At 39.9% G+C, this 12,036-nt stretch overlaps 1 protein-coding gene across 1 annotated transcript; it reads left to right on the top strand.

Annotated features, from left to right (window-relative positions):
- Positions 1-3,913: 3,913 nt before the first annotated feature.
- Positions 3,914-11,645, top strand: LOC141783859 (neutral cholesterol ester hydrolase 1-like). Its single transcript, XM_074661447.1, has 5 exons — positions 3,914-4,201; positions 7,548-7,803; positions 8,236-8,305; positions 9,161-9,332; positions 9,430-11,645. The coding sequence occupies exons 1-5, from the start codon at positions 4,061-4,063 to the stop codon at positions 10,048-10,050; spliced, it is 1,260 nt and encodes a 419-aa protein (XP_074517548.1). The 5' UTR covers positions 3,914-4,060; the 3' UTR covers positions 10,051-11,645.
- Positions 11,646-12,036: the final 391 nt, after the last annotated feature.

Raw genomic sequence — 12,036 nt, 5'->3', positions numbered from 1 at the left:
CGATCGATGCCCGTGCGTTGGTTCCTGCAGCATCAGCATGCTTGCTGGGGGCTCTTGATGTCTTTGGCAGTGATTGAGAAGTGTTATTCTCCAGGCTGCCACATTGTCACTAGGTGTTGGAAATCCCTCGTTAGCATTGGTAGTCCCTCGTACAGACGTAGTTAATTAGGGATGGTAGCAGTTGGTGTCAAGCAGGCACCGACGCGGCAGCAGATGCAGCCACAATACCGGAGACCACCAAGATCCAGGTGAAACCCTGCTCCAAGTGTGCCCATGCTCCAGGTATAACCTCGCTCCAGGTGTGACCCCGCTCCATGTATGACCTCGCTCCAAGTGTGACCCCGCTCCACGGTTAGCTGCGAGACAAGGAGGCACAAGGACTCCCGGGAAGGAATGAAGTTAGTAACAACATGGACATGGGACATGAGTATATACATAAGGAGAGGGGAGCTCAGTGTGTCATAGGAAGTTCCTTATGACAGTGTGTCATAGGAAGTCCCCCGGCAGTCTATGCCTATAGCAGCTTAAGTATAAGCGTTATCAAAGAGGAAAGTCTTTAGCCTACTCTTAAATGTAGAGACGGTAGATGAAATCCTTTATACTAGTTTGACATTTTGGGAAATATGCTCATTTGCTTTCTTGTTGAGAGTTAGATGAGAAGATCAACTCCACTCTCGTGTCTGTATGGTCAATATGAAGCTAGAGTAGCCTTATTTTGAAACATCTTGACATCCTTTTGGAGCTCAAACTACACAAACAACAGAGTTAAATGTTCTATCACTTTCCAATATTAACACTCACATTTACAATTCTCTAATTAAATATTGTAAAGACTATATCACTGACCCTCTGCAGCCACCTCTCCATGTCTTCTTCCCCACTCTGGTCTTCCAAGAGGCTAATCTGACATGGTCTGGTGGTCTAGCTGCTGCTGTGTTTTGGAAAACTGGTCCAGTGCAGGCCAGGGGTCAGATCCTCATCAGCTCCGATGTTTGTTTACATTCTCACACAGGGCCACCAGGGACAGACAGTGCCCATTTAAAAAGTTAAACCGTGGGAAGAAACAGGGCGATAAATAGCACAGAGAGAGAGCGAGAGAGAGAGAGAGAGAGTGACACTGAGACTCTTTGCCCCGCAGTCTAAGATGCACACCACATAATTGCAACATCCTCGATTTGAATTTGGCTGTGGGCCTTTGTTGCGTGACTCCCCTTTCTCTCTCTATCTGAACTCATGTTCCCTGTCAGATTGTCTTCTGTAGAAAATCGTCTGCCAAATCATAGCTGTGATCAATTAAAAAAAAAAGTGATGCAAACAGCATGTTTTTCCAGGGTTGACACGTTTAGATATTTTAGTGGTGTCAAATTTGCTGTTGATGTGTCCCAGTGCAAATATTGAACACCAAACCAGACAAAAAAAAAGAGAAGAATGACCTTTTATCAGACAGAAAAGTATTAAAAGGTAGAGGGATCGATAGCCTGTGAACGATCACGAGGAGTCTGATCTCTGTTCAACAACTCGCACCACTAATCCATTCCAGTAAAACTTCAGTCCAGTATTGATGTGTGTACACATAAAAGGCATCAATAATCAGTGAGTGAAGCACTTCTGACTTTACCAGACATATAGGGCTATGATTTCACCCCAGATCATTCCACCTGTTATTGACCTTAACAGCATTAACTGGAATTGACTGTTTTCTATTTATGAACTAATATGCTGTGTATAAGAATGAACACTTTGATTTTTTCTTACATTAAATTAGTAGGATTATTATAATCATTAGGAGCATATTTTTATGGACGTAATGTTGTGTTTTTTTTTACATTAACAGGAAATTGCCAAATTAAGAGTTGCAGCATGTGTGTAAGGTAGCTGTTGCAGAGAGGTGGTGTTTTATTTCGCTTCATGGCCAGTTTCCTCACCTCCAAGTAATCACTAACATATTTGCATCTACTGACCTGCAATATCAAGTCTACTCTATACATCCTCCTGCAATTCAAGAAATTCTGCATTTACCTGTCTTTGCACGCTCCAGTGTACTCTCCTACATGGGAAGATGTACAACAAGCTCCAGGTGGAGCTGAAATCTTCATTTAATTGCATTTATGTGGTTCAATTTGATCTTAATTGGGCCATAAACTGTAAACACTCTAATTTTGCATCATCTGAGCTGATAAATAAAAGATCTATGTGTCTCCACATGTTATTGTTTTCTTAACCCTCCTGTTGTCTTCCCGTCGACCATGCAACTTTTGGTCTGGTTTGACTGTTTTTAAAGCATACATTATAAATTATCACCCAATTCTGTATTACACCTTTTTGGCCAACTTCATTCCAACTCATTACCACAAGTTTTACACTTTTTTTTGGAATTCATGGTCAATAAACCTCATTTATATGAAATTAAACCTCATTTTTTAGCAAAAAATGCAGAAATTATGAATTATTTAGACTATACTCAAAATTGGAGGAATAATGTAGATGGATTATCAGACCGGTGAATGTCAACGTTTAGTCAGAATATTACAAATATTATAATATAAAAAAAATGTTTAATGACAGTGTGACAGTTTCCAAAGACCATAAGGGAACCATCCATGTAATTTGGGGGAAATTAGGTGAAAGACATTCATATTTATGATATAATGAAGTTTGAAAAAGTCTCAAAATTGACCCGAAGACAACAGAAGGGTTAAAGAAAAAATAATTAAATTGGATTAAATTAGCATTTTCAAAACAGTTATGTAAATATTTTCTATTATTAAAGTAGTTTCCTAATTTCCTTTCTTTTTTCAGTTATTATATTTTCACCTTGCAAAGTATGATGAAACTATAGATAAAACCAGATTTAGGTATGGAGTCCTGGCTACACTCTGCAGCTCTATAGTGCCTCTCCGTGGTCACATGTATGTAATACAACTTTGTACCAACCTGCAGATGTCACACAAAAAACTCATTTCCCAGACGCCCTTTCGTTGCTGCCTACAGCCTTCAAAATAAAAGCGTCAAGTCTTGCCAGGTTTCTGAAGAAGAAGAGAGGACAATTATACCCAAATACTGTAGATTTGTTTGTAATTTGATTAAAATCTAGCAGTAAAAAATTCTGCAACATAAACAAATGTGTAGGCTGACACAATATTGGTGGCATACCTAATATTAATGAAACAGTGCCTTGCAAATTAGTTATTTCATATTTCATTCCTACCTTTGAAATAAAAACAGCAACCATATTTATTGACTGCAACAGGTCGAATCTGAAACGATTTAGGCCAAATGTTTAAAACATAGCAATTAATTAAAGGTCCCATATTGTAAAAAAGTGAGATTTTCATGTCTTTTTTATTGTAAAGCACGTTTAAATGCTATATAAATACTGTAAAAGTATCAAAACGCTCAATCCACAGAGAAATACACACAGCCCGTATTCAGAAAACTGTGCCTTTGAAACAAGCCGTCAGGATTTCTGTAATTTTGTGATGTCACAAATATACAATATATCAACCATTTCACAGTTTTAAATGTAAACATTCTAAATGTGTCCCAGTTTATTTCCGGTTGCAGTGTATGTGAATGACATCAGCTGACAGCAAGTAAACATGAACCCAAGCTGTAACCTAGCAACACAATTCCGTTCCAATTCCTTTGAAATGCGCTAAAACGGAGTGTTTCAGACAGAGTGTAAATACAGGCATATTCAGGTACACAGTATGAGGGAAAATAAAGTTGTTTTTTTTAACATTACAGTAAACATTTTTTTTATAGAAACATAAAATACAAGTAAGCTATGAACATGAAAATGAGCATAATATGGGACCTTTAATTTAGTTTGCAGACAACAGGCTCAGAGTAAATATAGATGTCAATACAGATTTTATTTTGAAGGTTTTCAACGGAAGTCTCCATGCTCTAACGGTCCCATAAAGTAATGTGTAGTGCTATAATTAGTGTTACCTCTGGAGCCTGGTTGGCCCTCGTAGAGAGCATCAGAGTCAGTTTGGATCCTCTGTCAGCTCGTCCATGAATCACAGCTGGAGACACTGAAGCTGTCAGATCCAAGATGAGGCTGCTTCCAGCTGCTGTTACTGTGTCACTAACGGTGGCCGTCGCTTATTTCATCTACATCCCGCTGCCTGATGCCATCCAGGAGCCCTGGAAGCTGATGATGCTGGATGCTGGATTCAGAACAACGATGCACCTGGTGAGAGATGAGATGTTTTCATTGGGAATGGTGCATGTGCTTGTAGGTACAATAGTGAGTGGACTGATGAGTAACTTCAGCTATATGATTATGATTATCTGCACAAATAATATCATTGAAATTATATTGTTTTCCACATAAAAAGGTTATTTGCAAATACTGCATATTGGAAAACAGCTACTGTAATAGTGGTTTTGAGAAAAGACACACCTGTTAGCCTACAGCACACCTAATCTGTGCAGACATGGACTTTGATCCTACACACCTAAGCCTTGTGTTGCCCAACTGTAGCTCAGTATAGTTATTATTGCATAATCAGTGCCTTACAATGTGTGTTTATTTAAAGGTCCAATATTGTGCTCATTTTTAGGCTCATACTTGTATTTTGTGTTTCGACTAGAACATGTTTACATGCTGTGATGTTAAAAAAAAACTTTATTTTCCTCAAACTGTCTGCCTGAATATGCCCGTATTTACCCTCTGTCTGAAACGCTCCGTTTTAGCACATTTCGACAGAATTGCGACAGAATTGCGATGGAATTGCAACAGCCTGCAACAGCCTGCAACAGCCTGCAACAGCCTGCAACAGCCTGTGACTCAAGCTGTTGCTCGGCAACAGCTTGAGTCACAGGCTGTTGGGTCCATTTATATGCAACCAGGAATAAACTGGGACACATTTAGAATGTTTGCATTTAAAACTCTGTAATGGTCTAAATATTGTATATTTGTGACATCACAAATGGACAAAAATCCTGACGGCTTGTTTCAAATGCAGAGTTTCTGAATACGGGCTGTGTGTATTTCCCTGTGGATTGAGCGTTTCGATACTTTCACAGTATTTATATAGGACTTAAGCCTGCTTTATAATTAAAAAAAAACAGGAAAATCTCACTTTTTATAATATGGGACCTTTAAGTATTTTCAGAGCAGATGTCATGTACATGAATTGACACACAGAGAGCTGTACAAATCAAAATTCATGTGCTGAAACTCCCTCAACATTGTGTAACTGTTATGGATGTAAGTCTACAGTGCTTCTCTTTACTAGAAGGTATTTTCATGCTTGTATCCATTAAGGCACATTAGTAACAGCAGGGTAACATGTACAAACTTTGTCAAAGAGCTTTTTCAGTTTGATTTTGAAACTGTAACGCCGATTGCTAGTCTGTTGCAAATCAGCCATCTGGATATTTATTCTGGGCTTGAAGCGACAACAATCTCACCTTTGTTCTACATTTTGAAAGTCTCACTGTAGGTGAGGAGTCATGATAGGAGTTATCATTGCCACACTGGCTGAGCAAGTTGTTCTACTTATTATTATTATATAACAGATAAAACTCTTTTATTTATTTTTTAAGTCATTTAATATTTAATCTTATCTTTATGTTCCAAAAATTAAGTATAAAAGATCCATTGAGATAAGATTAAATAAGTCCAACTGGTCTGTCATTGTTATTTAAATATTTGGTCTTCAATGTGTTCTTTTATAACATTTACTATGATATACTGTAGAAGAAGAAGCGTAAATGGTTTAGAACTAAACACTGAGATAAATTGCTCTTTTTTCCTTTGTGTGTTTGCATATTTTAAATATACTAAAGTAGTTTTAAATAATACATATTGTTTTATATAGTAGTTATATATAGTATTGTTTTTGATAATTGTACAGAACTTAATTGTCCACCAGATTGGAAAATTGCAGCTCACCAAAATACAAGAAAGTGTAACATTGAAAAAATATGTTAACGCTGAAACACGTACTAAAAAGTACCTAAAACAGAGCATTAAAAAGCATTAAAACAATTAACTAAAATAGTGTGGAGCAAGATTTGTGTCTCACTTTATTAAGTCTTTTATTCCTAGCGCAGGTAGATAACGAGGTTTACTAAAATACATCCAAAGAAGGGGTGTAATGATCTCATGATACTGACTTTATTAAAGAAAAAGTACTCCACTGATTTAGCATCGCACTAACATTGCCGGACTCATGATGAACCGTTTAAAAATAAATGCCTACAGTAGAACGAGGGGGGCAGGACCCAAATGCAGACGGTTCAGGCAGACAGGAATAGTTCAGTGATTTATTGAAGAAGTGAGGCTACATAAGCTTACAAGAAGGCACGTACGGATAAGGGTTCAGGAACAGATACAGGGTACAGGGTCAGGAACAGATACAGAGTACAGGGTCAAATACAGGAAACAGGTTCAGTTACAGGGTCAGGTACACATAAGGGTTAAGGTCAGGAACAGATACAGAGTACAGGGTCAGGGTACAGGGTCAAGTACAGGGTCAGGTATTTCGGGTACAGGTTCAGGTATTCCGGACCATAGGAAGACTAGCTGGTGCCATTGGTATCAGCTAATGGGGATCCTTTTTAAATAAAGAAATAAAGTACAGAGTACAAGGTCAGGTACGGGGTACAGGGTTCAGGGTCAATTACAGGGTTCAGGGTCAGGTACAGATGGCTAGAAATTCAAAAGTCAAATATCCCGCCACATTGGTCGAGTTTTCTTGCCCGGGTCCAGACCTTTGAATCCGCCTACATAAGTTCATTTCATTTTTAATTCTTCATCTCTATCGCAGTTTTCCTTCTCTGCTCTTCAGCATTCGGCTTTATCACCTTGTATTCTAAGTTTCCAGGTAAATACAGCAACAGCATTATGCTGTGATCATGTTAATCCATTTCAAAAATGGCATAAACACTTTTGAGTAGATTACATTCTCTTAATTTGTCATATGGCTTGTTGAGTATGTTGGTGGCATGCTACAGAAAAGAAAAGAGAGGAACATTGACGTACTGATTGTTCTGCTACATGCGTATTGTGTAAATTAACAGTTCAGTTAAACTGTGCCCAAATTGTTGCAATCACTCTCGCAACACAAGATGAGGCAACGGAAAAACTGATAATGATGAAATCAACCATTTCTTCTTGTGTAAGTGTGGTTTTTATTTCCTTTATTGAGTGGATGGATTGATAGATGTTTAGCCGTGTTAGTGGCGTGGCTCTTGGGATGGCGGTGTCTGTCTGATGGTCAGTTTGTCGGTCGGTCCACCACTTTGGTCCAGTCTGAAATATCTCAAAACTATTTGATCCATTGCCATTAAACAGCTGTGTCTGCTGGCCTTGGTTGAACCAGACAGTCTGAGTTGTTTGTGGGGAGGAGGGCAGACATACGAGGACACATCAGTCAGATACAGTGCAGAAGGACAGAGGGGACTAGGTGAGACAGTTGTGTCTCAAGTCCCTGCCAAGAGATGATTGCAATTTGTCTTTTCCCGAAATTCCTTTCTCCTACTTTTCACCCGTCGTCTGAATACGTCTTGAATGTCTTCTCTATCTTCAGGCCTCTTTGAAGGCCTGGCTCGGCTTTGACCATTACATCAAGACAATCAGGGATTCCACAGAGGGTTTCGACGGCATGATGGAGGGGCTGCGCAATTCTGAGAACGACGGAGAGGTCTTTCCCGGAGTTAAAGTCAGCGACATCACTTTCGCCGGCGTCCCGGTCCGTGTGTACGAGCCCCCGGCTGGAGGGGAAGGTCATCTGAGGAGAGGGTTGATGTTTTTCCACGGAGGAGGCTGGGCCCTCGGCAGTGGCAGTGAGTATCGACGTTCCTATCGACGTTCCTATCGACGTTCCTATCGACGTTCCTATCGACGTTCCTACTGTCTTTAAGTATAAGGAGAGGAAATTAAATCAGAAAAAAAAGAATTATCAAATTCATTATTTTGTCTTTTAAAATGAGTTATAAATGCAACTATAAACACAACATTAAAATCTTAAATTTAGCCTTAGGAAACCTGCAGATTGACAGTATTTTTGTTTGTTTTATTGAATGGGATCTGTTACATTTTCTGCCTTTAAGGGAAATGATTTGTCCAGATTCCAAAAAAGGAGTTTGTGTAGTAACTTATGTGTGTGTGCGTGTCTTTGTGCCTTTCATTGAAACTTCAAATAAGCAAATAATTCAGCAACAAAATGTTTTTTGTTCACTTTTCCACACACCTCCACCTCTCTCTCACTTCCTCAGAGAAGGGGACGTATGATTCGATCAACCAGATGTTGTCCGACGAGCTCAACACTGTTGTGGTATCCGTTGAGTAAGTGTGCAACACTAATCTACCGTTTCAAAATGTTTCTGCTCACAGAGACAGAAACACACTTTAAGAAATAGAAAAACATATTTGTATGTTAACTCCATAGACTGTGTATATATAGATGGACGACACGTATCCACTTCCTCTCACTGTACAAAAGTGAAGCCAAAATATCCCGGATACGGGAGCTGCCATCTGCGTCATTTGGAGCCAGAGTCTGTGCTGTAGTGATCGGGGGACTGGAGCCGCGGTATCGAGGTCCCACTTCATTTATGATCAAACTAACACATGTTCTATTACACAGATTTTTGACAGTTATGGAAAGTTAAAGTTACATCTCCTCTCTCTTACAATTCCTGAGCCTCCGGCTGCGTGACTACTTCACTCAGAGCAGCTGTCAATCATGATGTTTCAGCCCCTTTTAATAGCCTCAAATAACTCATTAAAACCAAACTTATCAGAAAAATGAACACTTAAAGTAAATGAGCGTGATAAGAATTACCTAAAATGACAGAAACCATCTTTGGGAAAAATGTATTTGATGTGAATTTTTAAGTTTGGCCGATGTCCCATCTGCTAACATGGAGGGGTCAGATTTATGACATATACCGCAGCCAGCCACCAGGGGGCGATTGAGATGTTTTGGTTTCACTTTTGGGGAGTTGTCATGTTGTCCATCTTTATATACAGTCTATTTTTAACTTAAACTTTAGACAGCTCCCTTCAGAGACACAGATGATGAAGTGCTTTCACGGTTTGAATCGTACTCCTGTAGACAAGTGACCCTTTAACTATAGAGAGAGTGCTTCCAGTCACATTCTCCAGTAAATGATCATTTTGCAACCAATGTCTCTATAGGTATCGTCTGTATCCAGAGGTGCACTTTCCAGTGCCGTATTTGGACTGTCTCGCTGCTGCCAAGCACTTCTTGTCCCCAGAGGTTCTGGCCAGGTATGCCATCGACCCCGAGCGTCTGGCTGTGGCAGGTGACAGTGCTGGAGGAAACCTGGCTGCTGCGGTCTCTCAGGAGGTACATACCGAAGCAATGTCATGTTGAGAGCGTGTAACAATGTGCTGTAAATATAAATCAAAAGATTGAGGCCTTATATGTTTTTATATTTCCCCAGATTGCCATAGATGAAACTATGAGTGTGAAATTCAGCGTCCAGGCGTTGGTCTACCCAGTGCTCCAGGCTCTTGACTTCAACACGCCCTCCTACTTGCAGAATGGAAATATCCCCATCCTGTACCGGACCCTCATGGTCCGCTTCTGGCTGCAGTACCTCAATGCTGACCTCTCCCTGCTGCCCCAGCTGCTGGCTAACAACCACAGCGCCTTACACCACTCAAACATCACCCCAGAGCTGAGGGCGCGGTTCGACTGGACCGCCCTCCTTTCGCCAAAACACAAGAAGAACTACAAGCCTGTGGTTGTGGAAAAAGGTTCCCAGGGGGCGGTGAAGGAGATGTCCGGGCTGCTGGACGTGAGGGCGTCACCACTGTTAGCAGGACCAGAGGTTCTGGCTAAATGCCCTCGAGCATACATCCTAACATGCGAGAATGACGTGTTGAGGGATGACGGCCTGATGTACGCGCGGCGCTTACAGGACGCAGGCGTCGCAGTTACCAGCGAGCACTATGAGGAGGGCTTCCACGGATGTTTCAGCTTCATATCTTGGCCGGTGGAATTTGATGTAGGGAAGAGAGCACTCAGGGGTTACCTCAACTGGCTGCAGAACAACTTGTAAGAGTGTGTATGTGTATGTGTATGTGTGCAAGTGAGTGAAAGTGTCTTCATGCGTGCATGCATGTGTGTGTTTGATACAAATGCACTAGTCTTTGCTTTATGAATCATGGACTTGCTAAGGGCTAATACATCTGCTCTTTGTTTAAAAATACAAGCTCAGGGACCTCATGTTCCTGTAGAATACACACACACACCACCTGGGTACATATGAAGGTTTGTTAGCACTGTAATGTCTGTTGGCAGTGGAGAAGGGCAAATATGTTAACATTAACACTGTGACCAGCTAACAAACATACTTAACAGATGCACAGCCACTAATGGATAAATGAATCAGCTGCTTCCACTGGGAGGAACCAAATCAGTACACCGATTCTTACACATGAGCAATAGATGTCACATGTAATTGGTTTTATACCTAACTTTTAGAATAAAACAAACAGAAGTTCATGTTAGCAGTGGTTTAAACTGTCTGAAGCAATTTAAAAAAAAAAAAACAGGAATTATGTTTTGTCCATTTTGGTCCCGACTAAAATATCTTAAAAAGGTACAATGTGTAGGAATTGGCGGCATCTAGTGGTGTGATTGCAGATTGCAACCAACTGAGTACCCCTCCACTCACTCACTCCTCCCTTTCCAAGGCTGTGGTAACGTGAGCCGGCGAGTGCAAAACTGTGGTAACGCCGCTCAGAGGCCGTCCTTACCATAATAACATTACTTTAGGAGCAACAAAAGTCAGACGGCGGCTGGCGGTACCACGTTTTTGCACTCGTTTAACAAGCGTGTCAGAGAGCTACGGTGGCCTTCAGGTAAATGTGAAAAGCTCTCTCTAGAGACGGTTTTATTTTGGTTTGTCCGTTTTGGACTACTGTAGAAACACCGCGGATGATGACGGATGGCGGATGATGCTTGACAATCACTTAACAAAATGCACTATTTACTTTAATTTACTTTATCTGAGCATGCTCTTAGTTTATTATGAATTAAATGTTTTGTGATTTAAATGCCTGAGTAGGAATACTTATGGAACATGAATGAATCACTGGACTTACAAGTTCACTTGACAGTAGCCGTCCTAAAATTTGTATTATATCAAATTTCCCTATAATCTCTGCTCTGCTTGGTCAGCACTGTTGTCAGAAATCTACATTGTATATAGAATCACTCCTACAATATTTTAAAAGTAACATGCAGGACGACATCTGAGGTGCAACACTTGCTTTTTATGCATGTATTTCAACTGAAGGGCTTCAAATAATGTCATCTTACCTCTAAATTTAATTTTCTTCTTCTAAATGTTATGTCTTTTAAACATTTCACGTGGGACAAACTTCCTCTGTGTCTCTGCTCTGCCAGCTGTTTGTGATTTATGAAGGAGCTGATGAATAATAATAAATACTCATGAAGCACAAATTGTTTTGTTTCATTTACTACTAAAAGAAAATCTATTTCCTGATATATTGTTGTGCATCATCAGCCTGTGATGTTCAATATATGAAATGTTATTTTGTAACTAGGTGTATCTTTGTGTTGTGTTTCCCAGAATGCCTTTTAACAACCGTGATAATAAAGGTGTGAATGTTGCACCTGTACTGTACATGGAGGTTGTGTGTGACTGAAGTGACGCTCACTTTGACTGTTCAGTACATGACGTGTTGTTGGCGTGTTGAACAAACTTATACGTTTGTGTAAAAAGTGCAAACATTAGAATTTGAACGAAGAGTTCAAATAGACGGAAATAAAAGACAGAATGACGAATATTTTAATTTACAATTGATTGTTTCCAGGGCCGTCATGCATTAAATGTGTCATCCAACTGATGTAGTTATCATAGGCAACGTTTAGCTTATGTATGAATACATAAAAATACTCATAATGTATATCAACTATTTTTGAGCATGCTTTCCAACTTTAAAAAAAAAGACAATGAGACAAGAATGAGGGTAGTTTTGATGACGCAGATGGTAAATAGATAATTCATGTTTCATGT

Source organism: Sebastes fasciatus, chromosome 15 (assembly GCF_043250625.1).
Source record: "Sebastes fasciatus isolate fSebFas1 chromosome 15, fSebFas1.pri, whole genome shotgun sequence".
Taxonomy (NCBI): Eukaryota; Metazoa; Chordata; class Actinopteri; order Perciformes; family Sebastidae; genus Sebastes; species Sebastes fasciatus.
The sequence above is the reverse complement of the archived record's forward strand: the minus strand, read 5'-3'. Positions and strand labels throughout refer to the sequence as shown.

Excerpts from the sequence above, each read along its gene's own strand:
- LOC141783859 (XM_074661447.1), top strand. The coding sequence starts at position 4,061 with ATGAGGCTGCTTCCAGCTGCTGTTACTGTGTCACTAACGGTGGCCGTC. Across the intron at positions 4,202-7,547 it reads TCAGAACAACGATGCACCTG|GCCTCTTTGAAGGCCTGGCT; the intron begins GTGAGAGATGAG and ends CTCTATCTTCAG. Across the intron at positions 7,804-8,235 it reads CTGGGCCCTCGGCAGTGGCA|AGAAGGGGACGTATGATTCG; the intron begins GTGAGTATCGAC and ends TCACTTCCTCAG.